At 38.6% G+C, this 25,371-nt stretch overlaps 2 protein-coding genes across 3 annotated transcripts in view; both read left to right on the top strand.

Moving 5' to 3' along the window:
• Nucleotides 1–87: 87 nt before the first annotated feature.
• Nucleotides 88–9,835, top strand: LOC139726272 (uncharacterized). Of its 2 annotated transcripts, XM_071637341.1 has the most exons (6): nt 88–222; nt 1,839–2,006; nt 2,372–4,232; nt 5,273–5,385; nt 6,603–7,821; nt 8,649–9,835. In XM_071637341.1, the coding sequence occupies exons 2-6, from the start codon at nt 1,898–1,900 to the stop codon at nt 8,869–8,871; spliced, it is 3,525 nt and encodes a 1,174-aa protein (XP_071493442.1). In that variant the 5' UTR covers nt 88–222; nt 1,839–1,897; the 3' UTR covers nt 8,872–9,835. The 2 variants fall into 2 exon arrangements, with proteins under 2 accessions (XP_071493442.1, XP_071493443.1); XM_071637342.1 differs by lacking the exon at nt 88–222 and having other exon boundaries at nt 1,713–2,006.
• A 7,592-nt stretch (nt 9,836–17,427) lies between these two features.
• The window catches only part of LOC139726274 (branched-chain alpha-ketoacid dehydrogenase kinase-like), a 51,596-nt gene continuing 43,652 nt past the window's right edge, over nt 17,428–25,371 (top strand). The window contains exons 1-4 of the mRNA XM_071637344.1: nt 17,428–17,493; nt 20,601–21,146; nt 22,121–22,189; nt 22,691–22,849. Of these exons, the coding sequence (XP_071493445.1) occupies nt 20,904–21,146; nt 22,121–22,189; nt 22,691–22,849 (471 nt within the window). The 5' untranslated portion in view covers nt 17,428–17,493; nt 20,601–20,903. The remainder of the gene's footprint in view (nt 17,494–20,600; nt 21,147–22,120; nt 22,190–22,690; nt 22,850–25,371) is intronic.

Genomic DNA, 25,371 nt, shown 5'->3' on the forward strand with positions numbered 1-25,371 from the left:
GCGCGATGCTCACATTATCAAGTATTGTATGTAGCTATCGATGGGGCGATGAAGAAGAAGACTCGACTTAGTGCATGCATTAGTATACACGCAAAATATGCACGCAAAATATCAAATACATAGAGGAAAATACTTCAAGCAATCCTACTACCTGGTAGCTAGTAATGAATCAGTAACTGGATTCGATTATCAAACGCTACCCTGATTGTCTCCACACGGATGGTATGTATATCGGTAGTTTCAAGAAAGAGTATAGGTCTAGATTAGGTGATTTCCAAGTGACAATGCGTCATCTCTAGTGTGGAAGGGCAAGTCCCTTTCTTCAGTCCCACGTACGATTCTAGATGTCAGAACAAACAGGGGTCTTCAATAAGTTACAGTAGTCGTGCTCGTGTTACAACAGTTAATGTATAAATGCTCTACAATGTATACTGTTAAAAATTTACTGTTTACTGTGTGTCTGTGCTGCATGCTACTGTGGCTGTGGTGATCTTTCCTTCTGCAATTATGTCTAGAGTCTACTTGATGAACGTTGTAAATATAGTGAGGTGCCGGTGCCCGCACCTCGTCCTCGTCAGGGGGCCCGAATACCGTCACCCCGCTTAAAATTGTTTTATAGGCGCACTAAACAAAAATTTATGCCCGGGACTGTGTTCAGTATGCTTGAAACTTGGCAGGGCTACCACAACCAAGCAAATTATGGTGAAGACCGAACAGTTTTTCGCGAAAATGTGAAATTTTAATCGGAATACGTGTTATAACTTATGTATCATCACTGTCCCCGCACGCATCTTTTACTGTAATATAGAGATACTGGTATCAATATGGGAGCATCATGGTCACGCACACGTCTTTTCCATGCTTTGTCTATTGGAGCGTGGGTGACGAGTTGTGGGCCCCTTCCTTAGCGCGCAACTTTTTAGCATCGTTCGCGGTTGACGACGATAGCTGCAAATTTTCGATATTGTCAGTGAACTTGTGATTCCATTGGAATTTTCAGCATTTTTCCTGTATGTGAGTTGAATTTCAAGGAATTTCAGTGGCGAAATGTGATTCAAATATGCGCAAACGCTAACTATGACGAGGTGCGGGTCACCCAAGTATACATGGTGTAAAATTTACGTGTAGTTTGTACTGATTTCCTGACATCTGTGGGCCTAGTAGGCCTATAAAGTTTATAGTATGCGAACATTTTATTGTATTGGTAATTATTTGTTTGTTGGAAATGAAATAATTAAATCAACTTGAACTTGAACATTTGTTATTTGTTTTCATTCTCCATTTGGGAACGGAAAGACTTCCTTCCGTCCAAACTAGAAAATTTTTCCACATTTGTGGGTAAACTTGGCCTTTGCCACAGATCACAGCACACAGTGAGACATCAGACAATATTTAGATTGGCAAGTAGATTCTAGTCCTGCTTTATATGGGGGGGGGGGAGCATAGAGAAGTCTCGCCTACATTCGTAGATAAACAAGATGGTTTGATAGCCCATAATAATCAGTACGAGCTGGTTTTCCATAAGGTCCAGTTTCATGTAGCCATGTTGGATGTACTTGGGGGCCATGTGGGCATGGCACAGATGGCTGGACCATTGACCGTCCGACCACTACCACTAGGCCCTATACTCCACCAGCCCAGGTTACCGGTTATATAATGTATCATGACGTGTATGCTCTTTGCGATGAATAAATGAAGCGGGAAAAGTGACATTTCTGTCAATTGATATGCTACAACTTCAAATTGTGGATATTTACTGGTGTAGTATAGAACTAACATTAGTAGTACATAGTAGCACTTGAGAATAATGAACAGTTGTCATTTCCTTTTTTATGTAGATCACAAACGGGATGCCATCGTAATTGTCTTTGAGGAGAGCTGAACCACTGCCATCAACATGCAGCAAGCTGCCGCCAGGAGCCTCCTGGCCTTCAGGGGGCGCTGTATGGATGTCAACTTTGACATCGGTAACTCGAACTACAAGCCCCTGGAAAAAATTGGAACTGGTAAGAAAGGAAGGCTTAAAACTTAACAATGAGTTTTGCAGCTGGCACATTTTCTATTCCAGAAAAAAAAAAATGTCCATCATATAGTGTGATTTTTGGTGCTAATATAGGTCGAAATGTGTCCATCCATTCATTTTTGACTAATATAACAACTTAGTCCATATGATATAAACTTTAATGATTACTTTAGCAGCCCTTCAAATGTAGACTGTGTGTAAGGTTATAGATGCCTGAGAATGGAATTGTATTGCCTTTTGTGGCAGCTTCAGACTGGCTGTTTGTATTGTTCTGATGATTTAAAAGCTAGCAAGTGTATTTTATCACAGAATATTTGCATTCTGTCAACTCTGTCTCCTTTATGGTAGGTGCCTATGGAGTTGTCTGTTCAGCTGTGAGCAAGAAGAACGGAGAAAAGGTTGCAATCAAAAAGATCCCAAATGCTTTCGATGAATTAACCACTGCCAAAAGGACATTCAGAGAGCTCAAAATCTTGCGTCACTTCAGGCATGAGAACATCATCGGAATACGTGAGATTTTGATGCCCAAGGAGCCACTGGCAGACATAAGGGATGTGTATGTTGTCTTTGATCTGATGGAGAGTGACTTGCATCAGATCATCCATTCAAACCAACCATTCAGTCTGGAGCACATCAGATTCTTTCTCTACCAGATTTTGCGAGGACTGAAGTACATCCACTCAGCTGATGTCATCCACAGGGACTTGAAGCCGAGTAACCTGCTCGTCAATGAGAATTGTGAGCTCAAAGTCGGTGACTTTGGGATGGCAAGGGGATTGTCGACAGTTGGTAAGGATAAAAAGCGTGTGTTTATGACTTCGTACGTGGCAACGAGGTGGTATCGTGCCCCGGAGCTCCTCTTCTCTTGTGACGATTACACGCTAGCAGTAGACATCTGGTCAGTTGGGTGTATCCTGGGGGAGATGATTGGAAGGAAGCAGATGTTTCCAGGCAAGAATCCAGTCGACCAGCTCTCCCTGATAGTGGACACACTTGGCATGCCCCCAATCAACATGTTGACAGCGACGAAAAATGAGGGCAGCCAGAATCAGTTATACAATTTCATTCAGAGGAGCTTCGCAAACAAGACACCAAAGGATCTGAGCACAAGATATCCAAAGGCGGACCCACAGGCTGTTGATCTGCTGAAGAAAATGCTTGTATACGAACCTGCAAAACGCATTACGGTCACAGAGGCATTGCAGCATCCATTCTTGGCAACTTACTACAGCCCTGATGATGAACCCATTTGCTTCCCCAAGTTTGACTTCTCCTTTGAGAACAATGACATGTCGAGGGAACAGATTCGGCAACAGGTTGGCAAGATGATTCTAAAATACAACAAGCCAAAAGGTTGGATTGGAAAAGGAGTTCTAAACATTGTTCCAAAGAACACGCCTGATGCTTCCAAATCAGTGACTACCACCAACCACTCCCCTTTGCAGACAGTTAGTCCATCACCCAGGCAATCATCTCTTCAAACAATAGGACCAGCTACCAGGGGCACTTTACAGACAATTGGTCCCTCAGCTAACAAAGCCACACTGCAGACGGTCGGTCCATCAGTGAACAAAGGCACCTTGCAGACAATTGGGCCCTCCAGCAAAGCTGGGTCTCTCAAAACAGTGGGCCCTTCATCAGAAAAAGCCATGCACTCAGTCCGTCCCACAGCTGATCCAAGCCAACAGGGGACCATCAGTGTTGTGCGGAAAGGCAGAGATGGTGAGAATGTGACAGTCTCATCAGGATCACCTCTGATCAGGGAAAGTCTACTCAGTGGACTGTCTGGCCCTTCTCTCTTCTTTGGTGCTACCAGTGACACTTCCCCCAAATTTGGTGCCAGTGATGATGTTCCAAGTCAAGGTGCCTTCAAACCGATCTGTGATGACAAAGTCAAGGCAGAGACGGAGTCGTCCATGGCAAGTGGATTCCTCGGCCTGCCTGTAGTTGCCGGAGTGTCCGGTTCAGTGAGCGACGTGGAAATGCCTAGTGCCAAGTCAACCAGTGGAGACTCGATGGCATCATTTCTGTTGTCAGCAAGCAAGGGCAAACTTGCCAGTCCAGCAGCCTCTCTGCTGGTCACCAGTGATATTGAGATGTGGAGTGCCAAGGGGGAATCCCCATCCCTCGATGAGCAGCCAGCTATTACAGACATTGCCAAACCAACAGACAGGGAAGTGCAGCCTGCCACAGGGAACACAGGAGCTAGGTTTGTAAATGCAGATTACAGAATGCTTTGTCACATCAGAATTTTCTTTTTTCTTTATAAATACTTAATGCCATGTTCATCTAGTACAGCCCAAGTGTTTATAAAGTATTGCTCCACAGCCAAATATTTTGATCTCTGATTTATTCTAATCAATAGTATTAAGTTTATGACAACTTTTACATCACAGTAAGTTCAAACAAGAGCACTAGATAAAGTTTGATAATTCTTTAAATTTGTCACTTATGAATGATGAAACTACTGCATGTTAGAAAGCCCCACAACTTTCAGTTTTTCAGATTTGAAAAGGCCAATATGATACTGTACTAGCTGAAAATTTTTAGATTGTTTTATTTCAGCGAATTTCATGAATCACTTTCGAACTGCTAAAAAAAATAGTTACAGACTAATCTAAAAACACACAAGAACAACATTGAATTTGTTTGGTGAAAATATATTTTCATTAGAAAAAAATTAAGCCATGTCAGTGTGCAACTAGTAACTGCTGTGGGTCTAGCATGCTGCGTTTACCGTGATGTAGCAATATCTGAGGCACAACAACAAGCTATTACAGTACTACTCTAAATGCAAAACAAAATACTTGCTTATTTACAGGAATTGACAAAAGTAAAAACATTCAGTGCGCATAGTGGTATTGTCACATGTTACTCATTTTTATTCATTTCATGTGAGGGGGAGTAAAAATTACTAGACCCTCGTGATCACGAAATTACCAGCATGCAAAAATGTCTGTTACGTACCAATACATAAAAATATCTGTACACATAAATTGCTGCTCATACAGTAAATTATTTGCTCTTCAACTTTTATAAGCACTTCCACCTCAAGATACTCTCCTGGTTTCAGCAAAGCGTACAATCCATTGCAGATATACTTTCAAATTGCAACATACCTGGAAATAAGGTAAAGCCACATGCAATGAAGTTAATTGCCATCATCAGTTTTTAGTATGGACTTTGAATAGAGATATGCTGACAACTTTGACTCATTGATATCACACTTTTTCTCTTCACCCCTCACAGTGGAGACTCTTCAAGCTCCTCTGGGCAGAAGACGATATCTGAGGACACTAAAAAGCTGATAAAGGCTGCCTTGTTGAACTCGGCCATAAAGAATCAGAAGAAGGACAGGATAGGTGAGAAATTCCCACCTATATAATTGTATGCTCTCATTAGGTTTCAGTCAAATATAATTTCCTAACCCTCTGAATAGGCCTACATTTGTCATCCTTGTAATCTTTTGTAATCAGGCTTTTTGTCATTCAGGCTTTTAAATTGCATCAGTAGCATAATGTGGTGTTGCTGATGCATTTTTAACGTAATATGCATTCAAATGTTCATTATGCTTGGCTCATTTGCTTCAAACCTCTTGGCCCAAGTCAACTCTGTTCTAGAAATTAGCATACTATATGAGCTGTAATTTTTGCAGTGGTTTTATTTTCGCTATTTTCGCGAATTTCGCGAATCGCCTTTGAACCGCAAAAATAACAACACGCGAAAACAAAAACGCGCGAAAACGCAGGGAAATGAAAATCAAGCCGTGCCATGTGCTGCAGGATCGCGCCAAAATTATAGTGCCGTACAGCACACTACTAGTACTCGTAGCTAGCTACGAACGTAGGTCTAGTGCACAGCTATCACGAGCTGAGACATATGGCCATGACGTAGCTAGCATTAATAAGTACAGTACTTCGAATGCGGAACACATTCGTACACACTAGCACGTATCCTTTTTCATTGTGCGTGTTATTTTAGCATCCACTTGCAAACATGTAATGTATCCCATCCTGCGCTGTGCCTAGCTAGCCTTCAACTTGTCGACTGTGCACGCACGTCGCACAGTACAGCTAGCTAGAGCTGTTTAAAGTGCGTTCAGTCTGCTCTTGCAGCTGCATTCTTGGTGTACGCCTGTCGACGTCTGGCACAAATTTTGAAAGTCCTTGTAAAGTATTTTTGATATTTGTCTTACTTTCCAATTGAGAAAGTATTAGTACTTACACGTGTAAGCTACTTTTAGTTTAGACAACTATAGTTTTTTCGTAAGAGTTCAAGTAAGTTCAGTTAGACCCTCGCAACCGCGAAATTAACAACACACGAAAATGTCTTCCAAGTAACAGTTCGTGAAAATATCTGTAGGCGAAAATTTCAGCTGGTATGGTAGTTTATAATGCTAGACTCTGATGGGTGCTTGTATGTGTTATCGTGTTGTGTTAATTTGTCAAAAAATCAAAACAAAATAAAACAGAGACACAGATTCCTATTTACAGTGTAAGCTGTCACTCTGCAGTTTGGTACCAGTATCCTGATTACTGAAAGTAATGGTGTCCCTGTATGTCTTTCCTTGTCCCACCAGATTCCACTTCAAGCGAACCAGGAAAAGGAGGGGGGAAAATGACTGTGACCGCGCTGTCTCGTCAGCGTGAGCGTGAAGAAAAGCGCAAGCAGAAGCTGCGCCGCTCCATGAAGAAAAAGAAGATGCGCCAGAGCACTACAGAGAAGCAAGAACCAGCTGTTCTCCTGACAGAGGATGACAAGAACATGCTGGAGAGATGGAATCGCATGCAGCAATCGTCAGAGCCAGAGAACACAAGGGAGAACAAAGGGGGAGACACATCATCCATTCAGGCCAAATCTGTTGGTGCAGCAGATGGCTCCCACCACGTTCCGACTGAAATACCCAAGCAAGTGGACAGTGTGCAATTCCCTGGAAATTTTAAAGTTGCAAGCGGAGGTGATGTCAGCAATGTGAGGAAAACTGTAAGATCACCGGTCCTCTTGGCGGAGTCGCCAAAGTTTGGCGCAACAACTGATGAGGATAGTAATGGATTCTTTGTCCAGCTTTCACCCCTAAATCATGGCAGCTATCCTCCAGAGTCTCCCGACTTCCTCTCCGAGCTCGATCTGCCGTCAGGGAGCAATATCTTTTCTTCTGTCGCTTCCTTCCCGCTGAACATAGGTGCTACAGGGGGTGAGGCTGCTGCACCTCAAGGGGCAAACACAATGCGGATGGGTACGACACACGATGGGCAGGGGGGAACTGCTTTTGCCGCTGCTCTGCCGACTTCAACGTCACAACCGATGCCATTCATGCCCATGTTTGTTTCGACCTCATCAAGACAAAGGTCAGGAAGTGGCGTTTTTGTCAGTCCAAAGTCACCAAACCAGCAGTTGCTGTACCGCTGTCCAGCTGATAGGGAGACTCCTTCCCCTCCGTCGCACATTCCCTCCCCTCCCTCCTGCCTCCAGCAGTCGCCCCCAGATTACGCTGGGACCTCCAAAACCACTACGGCAAACACTGCGGGGATGCGAACTGTTGATGCTGTGCCGCACACCATGGGAGCAGCTCCAGCGCAAAACCCTGCTGCCGAGCGGCGGCACGATTCAACGTCTTCTGATATCTCGACCATCATCCGACAGCTCTCCCGATCCATGGTGGAGGATCCCATACCGTCCTACCTCTCTGTGCCCCTTCCGGTCACGCCCAAGGGAGATGGTGGTGGCTATGGTCTTAGCCTTGATCTTGAGGAGTTTATGAGTGAAGCCTTGGGACCCCAGCCAGCAGCAGATGATGGGTGAGTTCCTATCAATGTAATCGTGGCTGGGGCAACAAGACCTCATATGTACAAATTGTCAAATGTCGAGGAGAACAAAAAACATGGCAGCCAAAGCTCTACATCAAATGGAATAGCCTTTCCTCTGGCATGCCATTGGGGCTTCATTTCGGGGTTAAGACAGCTAGGATTTGGACAAGACATCACTTAATTGATTATTTGACCATTAATCCAAAAAAGTCATTTTCACCCTCTGTTGAGGTACAAGGTCTTGTCGCCCCAGCGACGGTATGATTTGATCACTGTGAAGCTCTTGTAGGAAACCACCTTCCTAGAAATATCGCTTGCTCTTGACACTTGCTTTGATAACAATAAGATATTCTCTTCCCTTTGTTATTTTCATATTTTGTCCTTTTGTAGAAGTGGTGTAGTGAAATTTCTGCAGGCATTTTCATTTTTAGGTTATGGGAGTGAAGTTAACCCTTGATTTACAGAGTCATTATCACAATTTATGATTTAGGAGTTCCTCATTCACCCTTTTCTGTGTGAACAATTTCCCTGCTGCTTTTCAAATGCTGGAATAGTAATGTAGTAGTCAATATTATATAACTATGTATGTTTGTTTGTATGTGTATGATTATTTGTCCATTTGGTTGATACAAATTTAATGTTGTGTCACTTTTTTTTCATAGTCATTATGTACTCTTAAATCATGACATCTTCAGTGTCACAGGTAACGCTTCATTCATCCTCTGAAGCAAAAGAATATAGATACTCAAAAGAAGTTTCTGAAACTCGAATGTAGCAGGCAAGCAGTGACAAATTTCATCTCTTTGTTCTTCCTGCAGAAACAAGTGTGACTCTGCCCCACTCTCAGCATCATTACTTTCCGACTGGCTGGACGTCCGGAACCTGGATTCTGAAGCCATGAAGGCCATCGAGCTGGACGTCCGCAACTTGACCACGGAGAACATGAGAGAGATACAGCGTGAGCTGGGCCTGACGTCTCCCATGGGCCTCTCTGGCATACCTCCCCTTCACGCTGACCAGATCAGCAAGGACACCAAGTGACCAGAGGAGATTGGATGCCTGTTTGGATAGATTTATTAACATATTAGTTGGCATCATCATCTTCTTCCATCCTGGAGTGTAGTGAGTCAAAAATGTTAAAGGACAAGTTCTGGATTGAGTGAATGTAGCAATATCAGTAAAACACAGTGAAAGTTTGAGGAAAATCAGACAGTCCGTTCAAATGTTATGAATCTTTCAAATTTCAGTGCCGTCGCTGCTGGATGAGAAGACTACTACAGTTTGTGATGTCACATGTGTACAACGATTCAAGGGAAAAAATAGAATTCCACAAAATTTCATTTTTTGAAAAAGCATGCATTCCCTGGACTTGTTATTGACATATATGTTATTATTGACAGTAATATTATTCTCCTTGCCTTCTGAAAGAGACAGGGAGGCCCTAGAGTGCTCTTTTGTTATATGTGAGAAAAGTGGAAATATGTTGGATTTTCTATACATTTTCTTTATATTGTGCTATGCATGTGACATCACAAACTGTAGTAGACTATTCATGCAGGGATGACTGCACTTAGACTTTTAAAATTCATAGCTTTTGAAGGGAGTGTCTGATTTTCCTCAAACTTTCACTGATCTGTTCTGCTGATATTGCTGCATTCACTCAATCCACATGTATATGAAGGTGAACTTGTCCTTTAGCAATAAAACAGTCTTGTTTTGGTAGTGTTCATACGAAAAAGCGTGTTATATGAAGGAAGTTCAATTGCAGCAAAAGATCTGATAAAGAGGTAGCATTCTGACATCCCTGCTGAAAAACAAATGACAATACAGGGGAAACTCGGTATAACGAACACTGCTATAACGAGATATCGGTTATAACGAGGAAATTTTCTCGGTCCCAAATTTCCTTCCACACAAGTCTATGTGAAATGCTAATCTTATAGCGAGATCGGCTATAACGAAATAACTGCTATAACGAGATAAATTTTGTGACTTCCAAACAAAGAAAAACATAGTAAATCAAACCTGCTATAACGAGGTAAAGCAAAATGCCTTCGGTAAAGCTTTACTTCGCCTGTGCTATCATCTTCCGAGATTGTAAAGCTTGATGCGCCAAAAACTGTCTTGTACACACATAATCATTTTCTTCAGTGCACTCCAGCTAGCACTGCATGTTGTACGTGTGAAGTGTGTGTGTGCACGCACACTGATACATGCAGAAAATGTGGTGGGACGGCCATACATGACATCATCATGACGTTTAGCAGGTGTGAGGCAATCTGATGCTGTGATTGGCCTTCTACTTAGGGAATTCCCCGTCTTCACACACACGCAGTCATAATGTACATACAGAATGTGTCACATACACACACAGCATTGTGCAGACCATATTCAAGCTTTCCACACAACACACACCCATACGATAACCACATACCAATCCACAGACGATCTTGATACAATCGCAAGCTATATAAATTTACAAATTCAAACATCTACAATTAATAAGAAACACATTCTTGATATTGGATTTCCTTGGCGAAAAACATCTTCTTACCCATAAAGGTGAGTAATTCCCTCACACACAATATCAAGTTATCAGTATTGATTGAAATATGATGGGTAGTCCCACATGTGCAAATTAATGTCATTATTTTATGCCTTCTTTTATGCCTACTGATATAACGAGATATCGGCTATAACGAGGAAAATGACTCGGTCCCGACCATCTCGTTATATCGAGTTTCCACTGTATTTTCGCCCTACATTAGTTTGGACAATTTGGTATCATGTTTTTCTCACTGTCAGTGTATGTGGTTGAGGTAGCAAAAGAGCCATATTTTGTCTCCATCAACTAATAGCGTCTCACACCTGTTAGTAGATGGTCATAACAAGTTGCACCATTGATCATGTGCTAAATCTTGATCTTAGCAGTTTTGTAAGCTTGTGACCTGTATCAGTATTTTTGTATTTCAGTGTGCATAAAATGCATGATTACTTGAGGGTCGAATAAGAGCCAAATGTATTTTGTGATAATGCAAAGACCAGGTGTCTATGTGTATTTTAAACGAGTACTGCCAAACACTGAATTTATGTGCAAGAGGAAATGATTAATGATTCATTGTGATTTGTAGAACATATCATATAGAAACAAAAAAAAAGTAAAATCAACACTCTTTCACTGTTGAGCTGAAAAGATATGACTTCTTACATTGTACCCATTTCTTTGGCAAGCTTGTCAAACAAATTAAAATGGATATCCTTTTCCCTGGCCTTTAATTTTGTGTACAAACTGCTCACTTTGTGATATAAATCCATGCTTCAAATTATGAATAAGTGGAAGGTGTTACTTTTAATAAAGGGGAAGGCTAGTAACAGAACAGTGGGAATCAGTGGAAATGCTGGGAGATGATTGTTCCAATCCTTATGGGATTCATTCAAGAGTACATTATATATCTATTGTTGTGTGAAAATGATTTGCTTCAGAATGGTCTCATATTCAAGTAATGTGCAGTTTAATGTTTCCAGGTTAGCATGCCTGATCAGTGACGGGGCATTAAGCTGCACATTACTTGAATATGAGACCGTTCTGAAGCAAATAATTTTCACACAACAATAGATATATAATATACTCTTAAATGAATCCCACAAGAATTGGAACAATCAACCCCAGCATTCGCATTGATTCCCACTGATCAGTTACTAGCCTTCCCCTTTAAGGTTTACCTTGCTTTTAAAGATATATTTTCTCCTAGATATCCCTATCTTTGATGTGATACATACTTTGATAGATTGGTGTCATAGCGGGAATTTGATATTATCATGATACATTATATCAAAGCCTTTCTGCTTAATATTTTTTACATTTTTTCTTTTTCTTTTTTGTTTTGTTTTGTTTGTGATCATTTCTTCTTTAGGTGACCTTGATGTAGTACCATAATCATGTATAAATTATCTTTCCTCTTGATGAGACAATGTGACTTTGCTCTAAATGCAGAGTGAAATTCATTCATGAAATATGCGGAAGCAAGGGCACTGTTGTAATAATACTGTGGAAACTGTATTTGAGAAAAAACTCCACTGCTTTATTTGCTTGGAAGGGACAATGCTTTCCTGTAGGAGTGCCTTAAACTTCAAACAGAAAGGGAACTTAATTGGTGCTCAAAGGTGTTGGGGAATTTCCGTTCTTTTTTGAAAGTTTGCGTTTAAAAACATACTTTTGGGGAGTTTTGTGCCAAATCATGTTAAAGGTAGTATTCCTATGAATTGGTCAGCATTGCACTCAGTGACGTGTCATTTGAAATCACGCTGCACCAAGGGAATAGCTAGCACTTGGTATACTAGAAGTGCTTAAGGTTACAGTGTATTTATGTGCGAGTTTGCACATGCACAGTCTATATGATATATCAATTGTGTGAATCCTGCCTTACACAATACTAGTAACATACACACTGTTGCCTTTACACAAACTAGTCTTTCACATGCATTTGTTGTACGTTTGTTGTGGATTAGAGTACCATGCAGCACTTAAATACCTGCAAAACAAAGCAGAATTGACAGTAGGAACATTTTATGTGGTAACTGTTGGAGTAAAGAAAGTCCTGAGTGATTTGTAATTGGCTTGAGAATTCTATTCCATGAAATGGAGTTTTAGTTATGATTCATGCCCTTGATTGTTACTGTACGTAGAGAGATGTTTAAATCCCAGCCAGAATTGACTTGAATTTTATACAGCTATATCAAGATCTTCCCTATTTATTACAAAAGAAAATACAAATACTTGTCATGTTTCCCATTGAAGATAGACATATCAGTGGCTTCTATTATGTCTTCTCAAGTTTCCTCTATTCTTTTCCATGACATCGGGCACAGATATGACCAATTTCCAAAGTGAAGTACTGTCAATTGAGCAACTGATGAACATCAAAAATTTGTTTGTGATAGATTCATAAGCACATTTGTCATACACATTTGTGGGCCTTGTAGCCTTTTTCTTATCAATATTATCTGCAGATGATTAATAGGAACTTTAACAGAAGTTTGTATTGATGTACATACCAGTATTACCCAGAATTTGTAAATGACAGTTGTACTCTGTTATGTTAAGGTGTAGTTTTGGAAAAAAAAACTAGCTGATACGATATGGCAGAACTTTATGTTCATTTCAGTAATGTAATTTCAACAATTGCAGTGTGAAATCTCTATCTGAAATCTGTATTGTCCATACAGACAAATAGAGATTTGTGAATTAAAGAGGAGATCCAGTCCAAATATAAGTTAGTCTGATAAAAAAGAGTAAAATCTTATGGGTTCAACGGTAAAAATTTGAGTGAAATTGGATGAAAAATAAGGAAGTTATGACATCTTGAAGTTTTGCTAATTTCTACAAAACAGTCCTTGTACAATGGATACGAATATGCAAATGAGTGAGCTAACCATGTCATACCCTCACAATTTTCCATTGATTGTGTACAAAAAAATGACGAATATTCATTGTTTCTGTCATTGAAGTCTGAAACATGACGTTATTCCTGGTTGAATAGCTTCAGAATAGTGATCAGTTAGATATACAAGGATTTGAGCCTCGGGCATAATTGCGTTTGAATGAAAAACTGGAAATTTCAAAATTTTGTATACAAACAATATGGTAGACTGTAAGTTGTGAGGGAATGACATGCTCACTTTGCCATTTGAATATTCATATTGACTGTTCAAGAACTGTTTTCCCCCAAAATAGCAAAACTTCAAAATGTCAAAACTTTCTTATTTTTCATCCGATTTTGATCAAATATATACTGTAGAAATCGTAATATTTTACTCTTTCTTATCAGACTAACTTCTATTTGGACTGGATTTCCCCTTAAAAAAGTTATTTTTGTAAGTAAGAACCCACATGTATCAGAGTCTAAGGCGACTGATATAATTAGTACACATTCATTGCTCACAACTTGTATTTTTTGGTTTGAAAAAGAAAAAGAAAATATGGAATACATTGTAATTCCTTTCCTTGTTGGTCCCAGTACCAACAATTATGTACTCCAGTTTTTAAGATGATGTTCAATAGTACATGTAGCCACAGAAGAGTTTTGTGAAATAGTTGTCTATTCATTTGCTGACCTAGAAGTGCAATGTATGTTTGTGCCCATATGTAGATATCTTTTTAAATAAATGAATTACAATGTAGACATGTAGACTGCCTGATGTGTCCATTTTTCTATACTTCAGTCATTCGTGTTTCATGTTTTGCGTGTGGAAAAGAAAATTCAAACATTTTCTTTTGTTTGTCAGTAAATCCAGCATCAAGATCAAGCATCAGTAGATTGGTAACAGTACGAAGAAATATGGGAACTCTGTACAGCCCCCAAAAAGAATAACAACAACAACAACAACAACAACAACAACAACAACAACAAAAACCACCCCCCCCCCCCCCGAAAGCCAAATACTAGTAGATAGATACAGTAATTGAAAACTTAGACTGATACAGTAATTGAAAACTTATCTTTCACAGCAGTTTAGGATCAAGACATCTTGAGCATTTGTTGCAAGAAAAGGTTATGTATGTAAAAAAGAAAGGCTGAAAAACAAAACAAAACAAAACAAACAAAAACAGCTACTGAAAAGCAGACTTTCTTGGTTGTAAAAGTCCCTCATCAGCATTGGTACAGCCCTTTGTGTGTGTGTGTGTGTGTGTGTGTTTGGTGTGTGTGTGTGTGTGTGTGTGTTAATAGATATGGACAATTTTAACTTACTTATGGTTTTGTGTATAAATATCGAGAGATGAAAATGCTACTTATACTCCTTTCAGATTAATTGTTTGTATTTACCCCGGTAGATCAATGCATTAGGGCCTACAGCTTGAAGGAGAAATGCATGCTTGCAATACAAGCATAATACAATGTACCTTTGGTATAAATTACCGATGGCATTTCCACCTTTGACATGAATTAACACCAAGTATCTTTACTGCTGATACGTTTACTTCTAACATTTCACCTCTGACATTTCACCTCTGACATTTCACGTCTGAACCTTTCTGTTCATCTCTCTGTCTGACTGTTCATCTTTGTGTATTTATACATCATTTAGGTGTGATAATCTTCCCTTTAAATGTTTTATTTATTTATCTATTATTTTTTTTACTCTGTGATACACACCAGTCCATGATTTGAAGAGTGCAGAACTTATGCAGCGGTGTGTGCGATCACAAAACTCTTTTTCTGGGGTTCAGACCTGGACAGAAACATGGCTTTGCAATTAGCAATTAATCAGTCAGATGAAATTTAATCAAACCAGATACTGTACATTTGTCAGCCATTAAAAGACAAATTAAATCTATTCATTGAGGTCAACATTAATTTTGATGAAAGTTGTCGAGTTCGAAGTCAAGCTCATAAATACATCAGCATTTTAGTCATTTGAATACTTGCACTGACCAAAATTGATTAAGTGATATACTTTTTTAACAAAACAATATACCTGTATTACATCAGATATTATGATTTTTGTTTTGATAGCATAATGAAGGTCATAGGTTGAGATCACAGTTCTGTCAATGATAATGTAGTTCTTGCAAAAGGTGAAAGATTTTAATCACACTCGATACATAGGGAAAAAATGACTGGACCAACAGCGTGCCTAGGTTAAAGGTCAGGGTTAAAGGTCAAAGACAGTTCTGTGATTGCATTATTATGTTTAAGAAATAAGTCTTGTAAGACTCTCAGAAATCTACAAGTAGGTGAGAGAGAATCTTTAGTCATGACTGTAGGCTCGAAGCATTATGCCAACATAAGCCTTTCATTCACCGGTATGATTACAATTCCATGATCTACACTGAAATAAAAAGTAAACACTGTTTCGAGCTCACAATTTTCATATAGAAGGTTTTGATGAAAATAAATGTATTATGTACCATATTGAAGGTAATTTAAGTGGCTGTCAACATAGTAGGTCAATATAAAAAGAAATTGTACGCATGAGTGAACACATTAGTTTTTGTCCTCCAAGGCACGAAAGAAAAATTGCAAAAATTGACATATTGTTTTTCATTTGCAAATGTCCTTTAAGATAACAATGATAACAAAAGACCAGTTTAACACAATGAGAGACATGAATGAAATAGCAAAAATAAGTTTTCGTTCTCTTTATTTTCTTTCTAACCTCAAACAAAATCAAAGTGGAAAACTTAAGTGTGGTAAATAAGAATTATTCTGTCAACTCAAACTTCAAATGACATATGGAGTAAGGGCACAAAGATGATTAAATGAAAAGAATATCTTTATTTCATTCATTCAATTTAGTAATTTCAGAATTCATGAGACAGATTCAAGAACCCAAATATAATTTGCAATTTTCCTAATTTGGGAAATCAATTTAAAATCCTACCATTTTTGTTGATATTGCTTCTTCTCTCATTTCATTTGAATTTGGATGTGACAGAAAATTCTTCATTTTCCTCCATTATTTTTAGCCTTTATTGATCTTTTGAGCTTCAAAGATATAGAGATCGTAGGTATATTTTTGCCACTGAATTCACTTTTTTTTTTCATTGTGTTAAATTTGTCTTTTGTTCTTATTGTTATTTGGAAGAGCATTTATGCATGAATGACAACTTGTTCATTTTTTTTTTTGCAATTTTTACTTTTGTGCCTCGGAAGAGAAAAAAAGTGTTCACTCATGCGTAAAGTTTCCCCTTTTTATTAACATACCAAATTGATAGCCAATTAAATTAGCTTTCATTTGGTATATGATACATTAATATTTAGCAAAAAAATTCTATGAAAAATATAAACTTGAAAAAATGTTTACTTTCTTTTTTTGCCGCGTGTATATAAATCTCGTAAATAAAGTATTGTCAAAACTAAGAGTTTCCCCAAGGTCAAGCATATGATAAGAACGGTGTGAAAATTTATGTTCAAATATTTCACATTTTGATATTTCATCATGTGAATTAAATGAAGTTATATCATTTTCTTGATTGAGGATTTACATGTAGCAATCTTCATGGTTCATTCTGTATAAAATTCATAAAATTTCAGGTCATATCAGACAGATATAGATAGCCCCACAATACACTGATGGGAATAATGCGTGTTTTTTCATATCATTACAAAAGGAAATTAAATGAAAATATATACTTGTGCATTGGTCAGTGGAGATGAAACCTATATGTATAGTCATTGACTCTACAAGGTTTTCAATGTAATCCTGAAAGTCCTTATATTATTATTTTGACTAGTGAGTAATTTCTCAGGCATGCTTCATGAAAAAGCATGTGAAATTATTATTGTCAAGTCCCAAAGAAGAAAGAGAATCACAGCAGTGTCAAATGATGTTGTGAGATAGTATACATCGCTTTTGATGGCGAAGTTACTGGTCTGAAGAACAGTAATAGGACAAGTCATGTAGAAGGGGGGGGGGGGGGGGCGGTGCACTGTTCAAGCCAAACAATGTATCTCTTGGCACTGAGTCAAGTACCAGTAATAGCACAGAACTAGTTCTGTGAGTAGTAGTCACATTTTCCGAGAAATCGATTTCGAGAGCCTAGAGGGCGCTAGATCATAACAACACAGCATCGAATCATTGAAGATAATCTTAGTGCCCGAGCCAACTTACAAAGGACTGTGTACTTTGGACAGACATCGTGGTGAAACTAGTGATGACCAGGTATTGTGAGTTTTTCAGAATATTCCATAATTTGCACCGATATAGTATTTCACAATGTCTTTTATTCATTTTTTTTTTGATAACCAGAAAGCAAAGAAGCCACACCGAGTGAAGGCGACACGGCCCGGTCCGGTAGCAACGTATCATGGAGGAGAGCGGTTTCACAGCTATCTCCACGCCCGAACTTCGGGGCCTGCCCGTTGATTAGCGTATGCTATGGCTATGCTCTTTGACTATGTCCTAGAAGTGCTAACAGGAGTTAGGTATGACGCTAGCAAGCGCTCTTTATTGTGGCATAGCTAGACGGCCATTGAAATGTAGTGGATTGTTGATCCTATTTAATTGATCTAGACAGTTAGTTTGTAAAGTTGTGTCTTATACGACAAAAAATACCAGTGCCATTACCAGAAAGAAAAGGAGTCAGTCAGACATTGCTTGAATAATATATTTTGATCCAGATGAGACAGATTTTAGAGCAGCAGAGCCTAGAGGTAAGAGTAAGACTGAGAATGACTAAAACATAGAAATCTATATGACGTTACATCTATGAGCTACATGTATCTTGTATGGGGACGTCTGACAACATACAGAATGACTGATGGGTGTAGACACCAGGATTACGTAAAGTGTTCTTCTACTTCAATTCTGCTAACTCTGCACACCGCATTCTTGTTTCATTGTTAAATTTCTGTCTCTTCATCGATCCGCACATCTCGTAATCAATCTGAAATTTGTGCAGTATCGGTCTGCTATTTGTGTGTGAATGATGAAGGCATGTTTGGTGGCACGCAGTTGACTTCTACTTCCCGGGTCGAACGGCGCAAAGCAGCTGTGCAGTGACAATTCTCAAATCATGATTGTATGATGGTTAAATAAATGCGGCACCCCGAGAATCATGTTGCAAACCATGTCCGTAAACACCATTTGAAACACATTTTGAAACATGATTCTCTCTCTCGAGTTAGGCCTATGCAACCTTTGAAGGGAGGGAAGTGACCAAGCCAGGGTGGAGAAATGGATGTTGATGTGGGAGATGGGCCCCCTCCCCCCCCCCCCCCCCCCCTTCTTCAGGTTGTTTTTTTGTTTTTTTTTTAATTTAGGGCAGACTGGTGGATACAGTCTTTTGGCTTTGACTTTTAGCTAATTCAGATTTTTTTTTGGAAAAAAAAAGAAAATGTGACTTTTGTGTGGTTTGAATTCCATGTTACTTGTTTTTGTTTGTGTACCGGTATGAGGCATGAGAAAAAAAAAAATTGTCAAGCATGTCAGCATGTGTGAGAAAGACTCCCAAGGTCAGACTCTCGTGCCTGATGTGTGAGATTGGGTACATGTAGGTCTAGACTCTGCCATGAAGAAGCTTGTGTTCTGTGTGATTTACATTATGATATTTTGTCATGTGCAGAAACCATAAATGTCATCTAGTTACATTATAACACAGAAAGATTGTGATTTGGTAAATCTTGTACAGTGTATCTAATACAACTCCCAACCTCCGAAATAATAATGGTATTAATGCTCATGAAATATGTAGCATACTTACAGTACACGATCAGGTACCAGAGGGGTGAGCCACATGCAAAATACAGCTATCATTCTAATAGTTGTTCTGGGCCTAGATTATGAGTGTCTCCTTCATTTTATCTGGGGGGGGGGGTACCTTTTTTGTTTTCTATGCTTCTTTTTCTTAATTCTAAGTAGATTTTATAGGGGGCTTTATTCCTAATGTATCAGTCATGCGAAGTCCGTGTATCAGGCATTTTCTTTTATAAAGGCACTTTGTTGCTATCAAACTAGTGACCACTCTAGAATCATATGTAAAGATACTTACACCATTTCCTGCAGAGTATGAGAACATTAACCTCATAGCAGACAGAGGTATAATATATGAAAATTCATCATAGAGACCGTGATATGACACACTGAGTGAGGTAGACTGATACCACATTTACCGTATGAATTATTTTGGTGGAGAGCTTTATAGAGACCCGGTAGCTTGGTGCACTGGGACAGCTGATCCAATCTGGATAATATTAGAGAATCTCCATAAATGAATTTTGTGTAACTGTCTGTATCACTGATCTCCATGGCCAGAGAATCATGACTGGAGTGTTAGTAATGTTGTTAAAAGGCAAAACATAGTTCTGGTACGCCTGCAAAATTGTCAAATTTCGCCCCAATATTTACACATATGTGTTAAAAAAATGTGTGAAATAACGCTTTGATAACAAGATGTTATTTGGGTGATGACTATAATGCGAAATATTAACCAAAAATGTTCGCATCTCAGAACTCACCTGATCGGGGTCAGGCTAACTCGGACTTGGGGACAACTCGGCCTCACTTTGATTGTCCTTGTGGATTTTACAATGTTGCACTATGGGAGCGCTTCGCGTTCTGGCTGGTCGCAGTTATGGGCCGAGTTGATACAACGCGCGCATCAAAGAACCTCTAGCACGCATCCAAAAGGAAGGTACGCCTATGTACAGAAAAATGGCGATCACGAACTGCGTGTAAATTGTCTGAAATAGGGCCGAGTTGTCCCTGAGACCGAGTTAATCTGGTCCTTCTGGAATAAAAGTCGGTATACCAACTTTTATTTTTTATCTCAAAATACTCCGAAACAACTCATCATCTCGGCAAATCGCGTCAGCCAGGTAAGTTTCTTGGTAGCCTCTCTCGATATATTGCAAGCAAATGTGAAATGGTGCAAGACGGGTTCTCAAACTCTTACCAGAACTATGTTTTCACTTTAAGTTAGAGGGAGAATTGATACAGGAAATTGGTTGTGTCCTTTAGCAAAGTGGAGACCATATCAAACTTGTTCTGCCTTCCAAGCTCTCTACTCTAGTAATCAAAGTGGAGTGTGACAGCCAAACGAGGATCCTTTGATACTACTAACAGACAGAAGATTCTGTGTAGTCTTGACCAGCATGACTGTAATTTCATTCAAAGCTCAATTGTGGTTATAAATACAAAAGTTGAATTTGGAAAGATTGGAGAACTTGCTTTAAATTCACATGAATGTGAAAATGATTGGTTGTTATGCAGTTGTATTAAATGCAAATGGAAAAGTTATCAGTATCAGCATCATTGTTCTCCTCTTCCAGGTCATGCCCCTTGATGGATTCACTCTCATGATGTTAATGATTACAAGCAGCTTGATGACCAAGAGAAAACTTTCATAGATTTTGAAACTCCCAGACAGAGGAAATTAGGAGTGGAGATGTTGGATTCCACATTGTGATGGCCAAAACGAATTGTTTAACTCATTAGCTTTTCCGCAGTGATTCCTATTCATTTGAAACAACCAGTGGAATAAGAGGGTTACGTGTCGCACCCTTGCAAAGCCCAGCGGAATAATTTGGAGTTTTCTTCGGTGGTGGCATTTTTCGCGAGAGAATCGCCCAAGCATGGCCCTTTCGACTTTGAGATTCCAACAAATCCAGCCATCCCTCAGGCAGGCGATCAGAGTAGACCTTCTCTCTGGGAAGAAGCGCACTGTTTCTATTCTTGGAGCAAGCTTCACTGCGTCCAGTCTTCGTTCTTTGAGCAGCTACTCCACTGTACATGACTACAGTCTGCACAAGGAGAAGAAATCGAGGCCAGTAGTGTCATTCTACAACCAAAGTGCAATAGATCTAGCAGCCAAAAAGGTAGGTATTTTTGCTAGCAGAAAATCCATCTTCTATGGGATAGACAGCCAAAAAAGAGGATCTGTATTGAACGTAACCCGATAGTCAAAATCAGTCTGACAAACTTCTATTCAAGCAAAAGTTTATTGTTTGTGAATATATTCACACACATTTTATGCATCAAAAGTAAAACCAAAATGTTGTCAGTATTACATTGTTAAATTCTGTTTCACTACCTTCTATACAAGCCAAAGTGTTATTGTTTGATTGTGTACTATCTAATCTAAAACTTATTTCATCCATGTAATATACAAAAGTTGCAATTTAATGATAAATGCGTAAAAATGTATCATATGGGTTATGTCTACTCTTAGTCCACAAGAATTGTGTCGGGTGTAAAATATTGCATCAAATATTGCTTTCTCTGTTTGAAGGTCGTGTTTTCAGGAATATATTGCAATTTATGTGTTTACGAACCATGATATGATTGTTTTTATTTTAATCCTTGAAATTAAAACAAAAGAATGCTGACATATTGCATTGGGACAAATAAGTTTTATAACAAGGGAATTTTTATTCACTTATCATTGTGCTGTTAAATATAAGAGATGCAACAGAGAATGCTTGGAGTACTCATATAGTAGAAATGTTTCACACTCGTCATGTTTTGTTTGGTGTGAAATCACTGTGAATATCTGTCAGAACTTCTGAGCAGTGTTTACTGCTTCCAATTTATTGTTTAAACCCAAGTTAAAAATCCTAAGCACCTTGATTGTAGGGAAAATGAAATGAAGTGCGAGGTATAGTTGCATGCCTCAACTTCTGAATTTGAGGTCATATATGCCACTTCCTTAATATTCTGCATTATGTGTGTATGTGTGTGTGTTTGTTTTTGTTTTTGTGCATTTGTGTGAGATTCTGTTCATGTTTACTGTAAAATAGAAGTGTTTGGAGTTTGATAGTGAGGCCTGCATTTGATTTCCCTTCACCCTCAGCCATCGGTGCGACTGACGCCTGCTACCCTGCTCTACACGGGCAAGTCTCCCGATGGAAACCACTTACTGGTGAGTTTAGGGGACTGGTTTATTACGCAGACTCTAGTGCCCCACTGTCTTAACTCTAGGTGACAAGACAGTCTAATATGCTGTAGTTTTCCGTATGATTTGTTGGTCAACATTTTATTTCGTAATTCTCGCTTTCGAGAATTCATGTGAGATCCCGCTCATGCGCATGCACAGATGTCACTACATTCAGCGCTGTACGTGAAATGCAATTTTGTAGTGATTGTCAACCATTTCAAAGATTAAGTAAAGGAATTTGTTAAACAGCTGTAGAGTATCTAGTGCTCTTTTCTCCAGAATCACCATTTTTTACTAATTAGATAAATCTTCAGCAATGTATAGAACTTTAATGTTCTACATTATTGTAATTAAATAAGAAGTTAGTCATACTAGTAATGACTGTTTTATTGCACTCAAATTGACAAAATTGTGTTAGATTTTTAAAACATGATTTACAGAACTGATACGTTTTCCTCTCCATACTGCATTTTGTTTGTCCAACAGAGAAGTGCACAATATCTGCACAAAGAGCTCCCAGTGCGAGTAGCACACCGCATCGCTGAATTCCGCGGATTGCCCTTTATCGTCGGCTGCAATCCCACGATCTTACATGTCCACGAGCTCTACATTCGTGCATTTCATCTCTTGTCAGAATTCCCATCGGTAAGTATCACTTTTGGTTTGTTTGTTTGTTATTGTTGTTGTTGATCTTGTGTGTTTGTACATAATTTTTGTATCAATCGTACTCAAAACTTTCTTTATTGTATAGTACATATGGGCACCCCAACTCAAGTTACCTGTTAATGTAACTTTTCGGAACATGTCCTCATCAGATCGGGTGCTGTTCGTTATTCCGAAGGTTCGCTATTCCGAGGGTTCATTATTCCGAAGGGTCGTTAATCCGAAACACACACATTCCCTATACCTAGAGGTTCGTTAATCCGAAAATTGTTGGCGTTATTCCGAAGGTTCGTAATTCCAAAGATTCGTTGATCCGAAAATGAAATTCGGAACAACGAACCTTCGGAATAACGAATCTTCAGATTAAAGAGCCTTCGGAATAACGAACCTTCGGAATAACGAGCTGTAACCATCAGATCTCTGTGTAGCTATAGATCGTATTTCACATACTAGTAAATGTATCATTGCAATTGATATGATCTTAATGAATTAAATGTATTGAAAGTAACATTATTTTTTTAACTTTACAGGGACTGTGGTAATGTGTGCTGCATAGGAAATTGTATTAAGTGTTCTCACATGATGTGTGTGTGTGGGTGGATGTGTTTCTGAAGTCTGAGAGGATGCTGTGAATGCTTAAGAAATCTGTATCATTCCAGTGAGGTCTTGTTTGATCATTTGACATTCTGGTACAGTGGACTCCTGTTTAAATAATGAAGTATTTGGGACCATCAGTTTTCTTTCATTATATCGAAATTTTGTTATGACAGAACAAATAAACAATAAAAAACATAGAGTGAATAATGCATTACAGCCTGAATTTTTACTTTATTGTAACCTAAACTTTGTTATAACCATGTTCGTTATAAGAGGAGTGCATAATGAAGTTACACACTGTATAATGAAGTCCTCGGGACCAGCAGTTTTATTTCGTTTTATCAAAATTTTGCTATAACTGAACAAATAAACAATTTAAAAGTAGAGCGGATAATGATGCAGTCTGAATTTTCAATTCATTGTAACCTAAACTTCATTATTTAACCGTGTTTGCTTTAACAGTAGTGCACTGTACATTATTTCTCAAGCATTGTTGGCCCTCTTCTTCATACAAATTTTGTACTTCTTGTAGGCCTATAGAGACAGCAGTTTGTTCTTTTCACAAAGAACTCATAAATATGGTGTTTACAAATAAACTTTAAGATCATCAAGAAGCCAGAAATGTTCCGACTGATGGTTGTCTGTCTTGTGGAGAACAGCTGACATGCGTATAATATGTACATGAGTTTCAGTTACTCTCCAATAGAGGACATGGTATATCATTTCAATGAATTTTCTCAAGGTGTACAATGTATGTGGAGTATATGTACTGATGTTGATGTAATTCAGTTGTCAATTGTATTTCCCAGTACAATAGATCAACGTGTATACATACACTCTTCAGAGATGAAAACATTTTAATTTTGAGTATGAATATGTAACCACTTGGCAATCTTGTCTGACTGGCAAAATACTGTGATTTTAATCATTCAGTCAGTAAATGTGCATTTAATATAGGAATATGACTAACTGGAATAATATTGCATTTAACAAAGCAATAAGAGACCCCCACCCCACCACAGACTTTGCATTAGGAGTGAATACACCTTCACCTAGCCCAAAAAGTACCAACTAACTCTTTCATTAGTTTCTATTTCATGACATACTAAAGGCATAATTTACCAGTTGCAGATGAAACAAAAACCCAGCATTAGTGCTTTAAAATAGTTCTAAAATATGAGTTAGGGACAGAAACAACCATTGTAGAAATTTGAATCCCTCTGTGATAATCGATATCAAGCATTGTTAAATACACAGAATGTGAACAATAGCTATTAATGATAAAAATGTTTCCGTACTAAGCCATCTACAGTTATGGTTTATTGTGAAAAATACTGATATCTCCTTATATTTTAGGCTTTATTGCAAAAATTTTATATAGTAGGATGTTTTGTATTCCACATGTATACAACAGATCTACACATAAATGCATCAAATATGATATCTTCAACATATTTTAAATCATTGCTCCCAAAGGTAAAATGGACCTTTAAACTCTGTCAGTCAGTTAGTGTGCTTCTCACCAGCACAGAATAAACTGCATTTGGGCTAAATCACATGTGAAAATATTGAGAGACATATGATATAGTACTTGCAAAGCTCGGATTGGTGCAGGAAGATTAGGTCTTGTTGCTTTACCAAGTAGTGAGCCATTTTTAAAACATTTTTTTAAATGTGATGTTATGTTTTCATGTATTTTTATTATTGTTATTATTATTATATGTTTCCAAGTGGGCTACATAAACCTGCCACCAAACCACTCAATTCCTGGATGTATCTCGGTCCCATGCAATAATTCATTTTTGTGGATGTGACACTTGAGGAATACGCTGCTTAAAATGCTATAAATATCATATACTGCTTTGTGCAGACATACATGTAGTGCTTGGATGAAGCATAGTTAACCA

Source organism: Diadema antillarum, unplaced genomic scaffold (assembly GCF_040938485.1).
Source record: "Diadema antillarum isolate AM-2024a unplaced genomic scaffold, OU_Dant_1.0 seq00000082_RagTag, whole genome shotgun sequence".
NCBI lineage: Eukaryota > Metazoa > Echinodermata > Echinoidea > Diadematoida > Diadematidae > Diadema > Diadema antillarum.